Raw genomic sequence first — 12,027 nt, 5'->3', positions numbered from 1 at the left:
CTTGCCCAAGTTCTCCCTCCTTGCTTACCTTTCCTTTATGGGTGGGACACCAGACATCATTTTTTTCTCATTCCCATATACAGCATTGTGGATGACGTTCGGCATTTATTCATTTCAGAGTTCATGAACAAAGACAATTTGAAAAGATCACATTCTCCTATTCTACTCTTCTTACCTATTCAAAAAAAATATTTTAACCCTTAAAGTTTCTTCTTTGGCAAAATCATGTTCCATAGCAACTCTTTATTGAGAGAAATGCATAGATGTACGCATGGGAACATGGACAGACAGATAGATGAAGGGTTTATATGTTTATTGTGTTAAGCAACAGCCTGGTATAATTAATACTCTAGGAAAATGTGACCAAAATGACTAATCCTTAACACACAGTGCAAATGACTTTCTTCAGTCTATGTGCATTGTTGATTTCCAACCATGAATACTTTCACTTGTTTTACATTCCTTTAGCATGAAGTCTATAGTGCATAATTGGAGATTCAGACCATTCTATTTACATGCAAAAAAATATACAAGTTGTTAGTCCCTAGAGCTGATAAGTGCCTATCCAGTGGACTTAGAAATGTAAGTTATTAAATATAAAGTGTTTTTTTCTATTTCAGCACCACATAGATTGTACACTACTCCTGTGAGACCCAGAATACCTGACAAACCACACATCAGACCAGGTAAATTATTTCTCTTTCCCTGATGACCTAAAGAATCATCAGCTGGGGAAAATATAAAGTGGATTGAAACAGCTCAATTCACTAGGTATAGGGAAGCTATATCCTTAAACTGCAATAAAGGTCATATAAAAATTCTAATCCTTGTGAATGGTAGAGAGGTCCTGACAAATCCATGGAAGTGATAGGACTTCATGAAGGTTTTTCATGCATATTTGGATTTAGAGACTACTATGGAACTTTATTGATATAAAAGTAATTTTCAAATGATATTTGTGCATAAATCACACACACCTTCAATTTTCCATAACAATTTCAAATGTTCTTTCTTTCTTCAGAAAAGATGGTCTAGTCTCAGTATAAAAGGAGAATATTTTTACTTGATTCCTTCAGAAAATAAAAAACTCATTTTCTTAACACCAGGAATAAAATTATAGGTACATTTTGGGAAATATTTTAAACTTACTAAATTCTCTAAAGGTTCTAAGATATCCCTCCATGAAGCTGAAGAAGATTTTAATGGACTGGCCTACTTGATCCACTTAAATTGCTACTATGCCAAAGCCCAAAATGGACCAACGATTGGTGGTTTTTGTCTTTTTTTTTTTTTTTTTTTTTTTTTTTTTTTGTCTATTCTAAGGAGCCTTCTTAAAGTTCTAATTGACGAAACTCACAAAGGAATGATCTTGGCCAGTGTATCTCCAGACATATGAGAGAAAGAAGAAATAATTTTAAAAAAATTCTTTGGTGTATAGAAAGCCCCCATATTTTGGCTGTAATCTTCCAACTCCTAAAAGTAATTGGCTATAGAAATCTTTTGTAAACATTTCTATGTGACATTGTGTCACAACAGCTGTTGATGTGTAACTGTATGAACATTACTACAAAATATTTAAACAGTAACAATAATGGTTGACAATGGCTAAGTGCTTGTCATGTGCCCTTGAGGTATAGTCGAGGAAACCGAGATGTTGAGAGGAACCAGAAAGGGGATCCAGAGGTCAGCAATCTGGCTCCAGAGCTCGCTCATGTAAGCACAGTGTACTCAGTGATCTTTCTTAGAGTCTCCTTGTTGGACCATTACGTAGATGGCCTCTTAAGGTTTTGTAGTGCTATGGCTTTCTATAGAGCAAGAGAGAAATTTAAATGTTTTCATTTTAGTGTGCGACAGAGGATATGTGCAAGGAGTATTACAGTGAAACATCTGTACTAGAGACTCCTATAAAAGGACTACTAACTAGAGTTATGAATTGAATTCTTAATAATATAACACTTCAGGTTTGGAGTTTTCATTAGATATATGTAGTTCTGATTTTTCTTCAGTTCTATTTTGGAATGGATCAAATGTGATAAGTGAAACAAAGTATTTCCCACTTAGAATTATAAAATCTCTTGCCAGTTTATTTTCAAGTCAAGTATTGAAACCCAGTGACCAGCCACCTCAGTACAAATTCAAGATTCTATTTCCAAATTTAAGTCTATAATTTTTATACCAGAATGTGGTTTCTATACTCTGACCAACATTTTTTGGTAAGCCATAATTTTTTATTGCCTGGTTAAATGACTTCCAATTCTCTGTGAAATTTTGTTTTCCTTGGCAGCAAACTTTTAATAAAAAAGACATCTAAACTATTTATTTCCCACTTTATTGTAGTTCTGAATAGGACAAGACCCATTAGACCCAAACCCAGTGGGATACCCAGCAGGAATGGAGTGGGAACAGGTAATAATCACAAATTTATTTCCTTTTGATTCTGTCAAAGCAATAAAAGTTATTATTCATTTTTTATAATTTAGTTGAATTTACACTTCATTTCTTTTTGACTAGTTTTGGAAATTCTTTGTAAAACTGGAATTGAAAGGTGTAATTCATTCCAAAATCAAAACTTCAAATGTCTCTAAAAATATCAAAGAATTTTTCACTTTTCAAAATTTAGCCCACTAAATTAGCTGCCATACACAATCTCACTTCTTAAAAACAATCTGATTAAATAGAAGTTATTGAATGAGAATAATAACTTTCAAAACACTTTCCATTCACAGGATGGTCTTTCAGACTATCATTACTTGGTTTTGAAGATTATATATAATTTCTTACAATTATCATCATAATTTTCTTAAAGACCTGCATCTGTTAGCAATCTAGCATATGAAATTTAAACAAGAAGTAGGTTTAATCAGCACAATTAGCAACTGATCGCTGGTTACAGACATATTAATTTTTATAAGTCATTCAGCCTAAATGACATAGCCCTAATTTGGTCAGATCTGTGGGGACAAGCATCAAATTATAGATAATTAGGACACTGATATGATGGGAGTTTAAACATCCATCTTACTCCATGGATAAATGATAGTGATTAGCTGCCTTGCATGGGATTACATCATCCCCTTAAAGCATTTTTTTTAATAGTGTAACTTTTATGCTTATATAAAAAGCATAAAAATTATAATATATTTAGTATGTATGTATTTCATCAATCCATGATGGGTTCCTAAAGAGAAAGAGACGTAACACCTAAAGGTATTTAGTCTAAAAATCATTTAGATTTGCTTTAAAATGTGTTTTTTGTACTTTGATTATTATGGTATCTGGAATTTTAGGAATTTGCTTCTCTTCAAATAATAAGGCAAGTATTATAAAACATAAAAAGCAAGAAAGCATTCTAATATCAATTTGTGCTCAGCTGTACCTTTGATTCTTCCCAACCATAGGATTAGGCAGTACATAATTTCTTTAATTGACATAAACAATTTGACTGGAAAGTGGCCTCATCTCTCAGTTTCTTTTGGGAGGATGATAGGTACAAATTCTTTAATATTTAAATAATTCCTTGGAGGCTGCATAAGTAAAAATAGAAGAAAGCAAATGAAAGAACAAATATAATTGCTAGGATCACACTTGAAAGCCTCTAGCCTTCAGTATAATCAAACATTGACCCTCACTAAGAAACTGCTAGTTATCTTTCAGAGGGAAAAAGAACATTTTTATATTTTAACTTATCAACAATATGAATGTCTATTACCCTCTTTCATGAACTTGTCCAGCGTAACTTTGAAAGAATGATATCTTAAATCATTACTTTTTCAAGTTAGTCACTGATAGAAAGTGGACTGATAGTCAGAGATAGAGAAAATGGAATTCATTATTTCCATATTCCTTTCTCCTCTTTCATCTCCACCCAAATTTGTTTTACATGTTGTCTATTCTATTATCCATCTGTTGGGTTCCTCTGTCAAGGAAGGACTTGCTGATCACCTACAAGGAGTAAAGTCAGCAGAAAGCATAAACATGTTATCTCCTCCAGGGTCAGTCTAAGCTGAGAGATCCTTGAATAAAGATCTGGGTGGCACATCTCCATGTCTACCACAATAATGCATAGTGACCAAATGGGATTTACTACTGGAAATGCAAGGTTGGCTCAACATTTAAACTACTGTAATTCAGTAATAGAATAAAGGAGAAAAGTCATATGATCAATTGAGTGGATTAAAAAACCCTCACTAGATAAAGTTCAAAATTCATTCATGATGAAAATTTGGTAATTAGAATTTTTTTTAATTTCCTTAAACTGACAGACGGCATCTATGGGAAGCCAACATCTAACATTATACCTAATGGTGAACGACTGGATGTTATTCTAAGATTAAGAATACAGCATGGATTTCTACATTGCCACTTCTTTTGAATATCATAGTGGAGTGCTGAGCCAGTGCAATAGGGCAAGAAAAGAAGTAAATGGCATCAAGGTTTTAAATCATAATTACCATGAATATCTATGTAATACATTATAAAGGAAAGTTTAACAGCTCTCAGATGTTTGCAAATGTGTTAAGGAATTGGTGATCTAAAAAAAAGTTTTAAAATATATTCTCTTCAGTTTATAGATGTACCATACTCTACCTTCCTTTGATTCTGTATAGTTTTTATTTGCCTTGTTTATAGAAATGAACTTGTTTATATTGATATCCTTCACTGACATAATTTCACTATCTCATCCACACTCTCTTCTAGCCTCTCTTGAGTATTTTTTTTTTTTTTTTTTTGTACTGGGAATTGAACCAGTGAACTATACCCCTAGTTCGTTCGTTCTTTCTTTCTTTCTTTTGTTCTTTCTTTCAATTTTGAGACAGAGTCTTACTAAGTTGTTGAGGGTCTCACTAGATTGCTACAGCTGGCCTTGAACTTTGCAATCCTCCTTTGTCTCCTGAGTTACTGGGATTACTGGCATGCACCCCCATAACCAATCAATCCACTCTTATTGAGAGACTATTTTTGTGTCAATGGAGTCCATGACATCTTGCCCAGAATATTTTATCATTATTATCCATCTCACATACATTTACTGTAGTTTTTCTTATTGAAGTTTTCAACTCAGATATTTAACATTAAAAAGTTAGTTGATAAAGGATGTGCTCAGGATCTATAGGACACACACTTCATGGTCTTAAGTCACCTAAGGTTGTATACTTTGAAGATGACAGAGAAGATAAAAAAGGAGGGGCAGAGGAAGAAAGAAAGATTAATTTTCAGGCCTAAAGACTATAGACCATTGACTATTGGGATCTTTCTCAAAATCTTTCAATAATTCCATTAATCTTGGGAATGTTTTAAGGTCTCTTGAGCCTGAATTTTTATTTCTTATTTTATAACATCATTACAGATATTTGCCCTGAATTATGTTTCTCTCATGCCTACATGTATAGATTTTACTTAAAGGCTAGAAAATAGCTTGCAGAGGTTGAGTTTTTAAGTGGGTCATTTTTTTTCAGTGTTTTCCTTTTTCAAAGTTTCCACAAAGGCATCTCAATTTAGCTTAGACTCTTCTAAGTTGGAGAGTTGGGACAGAGATGGTATAGCCTACAAAAGTGAAAATGTCTACTGTCTGACCTTTTACAGAAAAAGTTTACCCACTACCCTGCTGGACTCTCTCTGCCTTTCTCCCAGAAGATTGACTGCTGCTAAATTGTCTAGCTAGTCTCCCTCCAACCAAAATTTATTGAAGGCCCATTATGTGCCAGGCAAAGCATAATTCTGAAGCCATCTTGGCACATGTGATTTGGCAAATACTGTTAAATACCTGAACCCCAGACTCTTTTCTCTACATCCTGATGAGGAAACCACACTTTACTGCCCCCACAATGAGTGTACTTTACAACAAGAACCCAGACTCCTTGGGGTGAGGAATGTGTTTTTCTGGTCTGTGACTAAATCTTCCAGGGCTTCTGGCTCATTGCCCCTGAAATTTTAGCCAGGTGCTAAGATTGGGGATAAGGGTGCAGAAACCAACCATCCATTAATATCACCCCTTTTCAGTCACAAGGAATGAAGTTACTAATGCATATGAAAATTGATTCCCAGTCTGTTGTTTGTTTGCAAAGTTTTTGTTACTATGGTTAAAAATACCCATATCCTTACTTCATTTTGGACAAAAAAATTAATTTGCTAAGTGGTGAACTATGTAAATCCCAAGATTTTTGGAGAACTCCCATGTGGCAGTTGGGGGCTCATGCTGAGTCTCAAGTCTTGGTGCTTCCAGAGCAGAATGTGCTCTTTAAAAGACATGTCAATTAATCCTGCTTGGGGGAAAAAGAATTCAAGCCACAGCCTGGGCCAGACTGATTGAGAGCCAATTCCTGAAGATCCTTTTTCTGCAGTATCTCTTTTACTGGCTTCCTCCCTTTTCCTCCCTGCCTTTGGCCTTCATTTGCTCTCCTCTGACTCAGGGCAACAGAAGTTCACTGGTCTAACCAGGCCTGGAACTTAGTTTCCTGTCCCAAGTACTTTCCACTGAATCCCATAGCTACCCTTCCCCCACCCCCCTTAGGGCCCTTCCAATGCTTTCCTATACTACCTAAGCTTCTGTCCATTTCCAAAGGCTGGAGAAGGTCCAGCTAGTAGCTGATATGCTATTTATTTGAGTACTTACACCTAAGGATTCTAACAGCAAGATGCCTCTTTCTTTACCTGTATAGAAAGTAGAAAGAAATGTCTTAGTTTCTTCCAATTTTTATTTTTTAATGTCTCTATTTTCTTCAGTGCTGAGAATCAAAACCACGTCCTTATACATGTTAGGCAAACACTACCACTGAGCTGCATCCCCAGCCCAATTTCTCTTTTGATTTGAAAAGAGACCTGGGGAATTTTATCAGTTGTCTGATTTATAAAGTAGCCCAGCAGAATTTTGGATTCTCTTCAGGGCATCTCAATCTCCAACTCATTTGCCCCTTTGGGGACTCACTGCTATGGCTTGGTAAATCTGCATGTGCTTGGTCAGGGATGGCTGAAAGCCGGTGACACATATTCTGAGTCCCACACACTAGTGGGCACGGCTAGATAACAGAAGCTTGCCAGCCATGGCCATTTAGCCCTCATGTATGGCGGCACCTCATCCTACCCAAGAGAGTACAGAACTCTAGGGTTGTAGTCATTTAGAGTGAGAAGTAGAAGGAAGGAAACAGGAGGAGCTAGTGTATGAGAGAAATGCTTTGGACCCAGGAGTAAGTAGTTCTGGATCCCAGTACTTCCTAACTGTGAATCCCTGCACAGATTGCTTAATCTCTCCTTGCCTTGGGTTCAAATCAGGTCATGAATATTTAAGGTGCTTGCACAATATTGGATCAAACTACTTTGTTTTTCAAGGGTAGAAAGCTTTGGAAAATGGCTGTGAATAAGAATCCACTCAAGGCACACATAGGCTAATGGCCTTCTGGAGTTCATAAAAATTCATTTCACCCTCATCAAACCAAGTTATCCTGGTGGCACAAATGGAAGTATTTTCCATTTCCCTGTGCTATTCACAGAGTAACCACTCAAATGGGCCAGTTCCCTGACCCATTACCCCTGTCAGTGGAGCACAGGAAGACCATTCAGCCATGTGTTAACCATGCCTGTGGGGTTAGCCACAAAATAGTCATCACCCTCAGAAACATTTTTTCCTACCACAAATAAGCAACATTTGATTCATGGTTCCATCCAAACATTCTCCGTGATTTTATATATTATCTCTATTCAAGCAGCAGAGAGTGTGAGATTGCAAGATTAGGTTCATCCCTGAATTCCACAGTTAATGTGGGAATGTCTCAGTTTGGGAAAGCAAAGCATCTGTTGTATATTGAATCAGTGGATCTGCCTGCACGTTGGATGGGATTAAGTACGTAATATCCCCACACAGCCCCTGGAACACAGCACGTGAAACAGGACTGTTGTCATTCCTTCGTTACTGAGGCTATTGCTAACGCGCCAACTAGTATATTACTTTCATGTTTTGTTTTGTTTTGTTTTAATTTTTAGTTATAGATGGACACAATATCTTTATTTTGTTTATTTAGGGTTTTTTTTTTTTTTTTTTTTTTGTAATGTGGTGCTGGGGAATGAACCCAGTGCCTCCCTTGTGCTAGGCAAGCACTCTACCACTAAGCCACAACCCCAGACCTCGTTTTTATTTTTAATCTGTAAATTATTGTTAGGTCCTCAGAGTAGGGTTCTTTTTTAGGATGAGTTATTATAGCTGAAGTGATACTTACTATTTGGATTCTAAATAATGTCTGTTTCTCTTCTTTCTTAATGAAAACTGTCAGTCAATCAGAGAAGATTATTTTATAACATTTTAAAATAATAATGACAAAAACTAGGTGAAATATACGTTGGTTCTCTCTGTTGTAGGGAAGTTACCAAATTCAAGTCTGGATATTTAGGTGAATGACCAAATAATAACTACTAGATTGTATTTGGGGAACTTAGGAGACCAAAAAAAAAAAAAAAAAAAAATAGAAAAAAAGTCACACAAAGCCATTTTCAATTTGGTTTCTTCCAAATAATAATTTGGAGTTCTAGGCCTATCCAGGGCTAATTTACCAATCCCAAAGTTAAGATATAGTTTGGAACCTCAACAGCCTAATAGCCAAGGTCAACTAAAGAATATTTTTAAAGTTAATTCATTAAGTATAAACCCAAACATATTGGAATTCGAAGGTTTTGTACTGGACATGGAGGAGTTAGATGAATTTTTTTTTTTCAACCACAAAATGTACTCACAAATGCGGACAAGAAGTGGCCACTCACCATAGATGAAATTCTGCCTGGAGAAGCAGTACCACCCAGGAAGGCAGTGCAGGATGAATGTCATGGAAAATTGTGACAAAACCACAATCCCCAATCCAAAGCTAACTTTACAGAGAAAATATAATCAATGGATGTAGGGCTTGAGATCTTTATCCTTCTGCAGATAGTAGAAGCCAATTAAAATATGGGCACAAAAGCACCAATGCCCTTGCTCTGCCAAGAATACTACTGACAGCTCTACCAAGTTCCCATGAAGAAGACTTAGCACATTTTTGCTATATATTTACTCCTTCTTATTTTTTCTTATCATAGGGACCAAGCAAGCACCCAAACCATCAGGTGCTGGTAGAAATGTGTCAGTGGACCTCACCCACTCCACAAAAAAACCAGGTAAGGAATATCTCACCGACTGCCTCACCACAGCTCAGCTCTGAAAACGTGCAGTGACAGTAACTGCAATAGTATTAGTTGCATCAGAAACAGCATCATCCCCCCACAGTGTGTCATAGCCAGGTTAACAGCTGGGCATATTGCTATAAAAACACTCCAAAATATTATCTTTGGGGGAATGTAAAGTGCTCTATGTACATATTAAATATTAATAAGAACCATAAAGGGGTATCAATTTAACAAGTACTTTCTATAATGTTCTTGGGGCCACGATGGACAAATACTGCAGTCACTGTGAGTTCTAGTTTTTATCACACTAAAGTTCTGTTCTTGTGTGATTCATTACAACATTCTTTTGACTGAAATGACGTATGTTCCTGATGTAGGAGAATGCTCTTTGTAAATTATGAAGGTGGCAATTCAGATTACCTTTTTTTTTTTTAAAGGATTCTATGAGACTTGGTCTTGCACATTAGTCTCTACTACCAACTTTCCCTGAGCAAGCACATGCTCCCTCCCACTCTCCCTCCTTCTCCTCTCCTCCTCTGTCCTCTCTTCCTTTCTCCTTCTTTCCATTTCTCTCTCCCCACCCCACTCCCACCAGTATCCTGGGAAGTACTTAAAGCCATGGGGCATTTTCCTGGACAATTTTACTTGAAGATTTTAAAACCAACATAAATAATGTAAAGAAAGAAATTTTAAGCTATAACACAAAAATTAAAGTTTGGGTTCAGGTGGACTGCTCCAAAAACTTTAAGTTGGCTAACCCTGTGCAGAATAGATACCTCTATTCAAATTACAAAAAAGTACCTCTTTCTGTTGCTCCTACTATAGACCAGTTAGAAAAGTTTCCTCTCTCTGGGCTGGCAGCCTAGAGCCAGAGCTGTCGAGTGGGTGAGCAGAGTGGGTGTTAAACTTTAGCTCACACTCATATGCCTTATCCAAGAGTCCTTGTGCCGTGTACAACCACCACAAGTGGTTAATAGTGACCTTGCTCTCTACAGGCACAGAATTCTTGTTTCTGCCCTTAGGGCTACTTTGGTATAAACTCTTGAGCAGTTCTGAAGATGTTTGTCTAATTATAGTTGCATACTGGAGTTGGGAACAGGGTAAAACACCCACGGGGCCTGGGGGGGGGGGGGGGAATAATTATGCCTAATTCAAAGCTAAAATAGCATAAGAAATTATCTCAAAATCAAAGGTAAGTGGGGATAATGAAGTTCAAAAATGCTTCTTGTTAAGTCTAAATAGGAATATAAAGAAGTTAAATTCTATATATCTATCAGTCTTTCAAAAGGTAGATACACCTATATATCTTTATCTATAGTTAAGGGATGTGCTTTACATATACTGATGTGCTTCATTGTTTCTGGGTACATGCCCAGCATTAATTTAGAGGATGCACTTTTCTATAAATTCTATTTTGTCATCAACTGCTACTTATCAAAAGTTATTTAAAAAAAAAAAAACTGTCATTTTGTATAATGAAGCCTTGTGATGGCTTTGTCCGTAATACCACCTCTCAACCACAATCCCAGGGACTCGCCACCCAGGCTTACCACCTAGACCTGTGCCTCCACGAAGAAAACCTCTACCACCAAATAATGTCACCGGGAAACCAGGAAGCACAGGTAGGGCCATCCTGTACCTTCCTTCTTCCTCCCTGGTTTCGGTTTTACTAGCCAACCACGGCCCTTCCTCATGGCTAGCACAGGCACCAGTCCCGCCTCTGGCGTGGAGGACAGCTGCTTATGTTGTAAGTTGCAGCTCTGAGGTCTCATCCTGACTCTGGATGGGTGGAGTGAAAGAAACAACCCCTGTGCATCTGAGCCAGCTTGCTTCTTAGACATCTGTGTGCCTGCAGCCTAGACAGAAGCTGACTCAGGCCCTTCAACAGGTGGATTATTTGGGACAGATGCTCTGTGTTGCCGAGCCCCCAGAGATAATGAAAATGTGATAACCTGTCATTGACTTATCATTCTGTCTCCTGAAATCCTGTACATCTCACCGAAAGCTCCCCTATCCACTAACCCCATGCCAGGCCCAGGAAGAGGTGGTAATAAACCACCTAGGTGACTGAGTTAAGCTCACTAAGCAGCCAGGAAGGGAGATGTCTTGGGGGTCAAGCTGCTCTCCCCTCCACACCTAGGTGCAGGTTCCTCTTCCACAGAAAATGCCACCCTCCCACCCCACACAGGCCTGGGATGCTCACACATCCCTCCTCTAGCTCCCCAAAGAATTCTCAACATTGCTTTCTCTGTTCAATGTGTCCTTGACACATTCTTCCATTACAGCAAAGAGCAATTATTTTACACCTGTTTTATGCCTGTTTGCATAGGCTGTGAGCTTTGTGATGACAGAAATCTTGATCTGTTTTCTCCAAATTGTCAAAACCAGATTCAGTGCTTAGCACATAGAGGATATTTGATGAGTTACAACCGAATGAATAAATGAACAGAATTAAGAATCAGTGAAAAATCAATTCAGTTCAGAGCAATGCTTTACCTCATTGCTATTAAGAGCTCTTCTCCTGGGAACTGACAGCAAATCATAGCATGTTTCTCATGGTTCCTTCTCCTCCCAAATCTCTGTTTCCTATTTGGAATGTAGAATTAGGATAAAAGTATTAAAAGCAACTTTGAAAGTGAAACAGAGAAGAGTTCTATGTGAAAGGGAGCGGACATCTCTTTTTGCTGGATAAAAGGAGGGCATGCTGATTGGAAGGTCTGTGATGTCTACGACAATCTCTAGATCCCCTAACTGTTTGGATGAACTCTAGATCCCCCGTGTCTGGAGGAGGAATCGGCCTCATTCATGCTTTTTGTGCTTTTCTGAGTCAAAGCCTCGTGACATGGCCTCGTGAGGATACCAGGCTTTCCTCATTAGTTA

The 12,027-nt window shown here is 37.5% G+C and overlaps 1 protein-coding gene across 1 annotated transcript in view; it reads left to right on the top strand.

Moving 5' to 3' along the window:
- ABI3BP (ABI family member 3 binding protein) overlaps positions 1-12,027 on the top strand; it is a 233,759-nt gene that overhangs the window by 194,353 nt on the left and 27,379 nt on the right. Inside the window, 4 exon segments of the mRNA XM_079101410.1 lie at positions 621-686; positions 2,338-2,406; positions 9,061-9,138; positions 10,677-10,769. Coding sequence (XP_078957536.1) covers positions 621-686; positions 2,338-2,406; positions 9,061-9,138; positions 10,677-10,769 — 306 coding nt within the window.

Source organism: Sciurus vulgaris (assembly GCF_902686455.1).
Source record: "Sciurus vulgaris genome assembly, chromosome: 10".
In the NCBI taxonomy this organism is placed as follows: Eukaryota; Metazoa; Chordata; class Mammalia; order Rodentia; family Sciuridae; genus Sciurus; species Sciurus vulgaris.
This window is presented reverse-complemented; position numbering and strand designations above follow the sequence as displayed.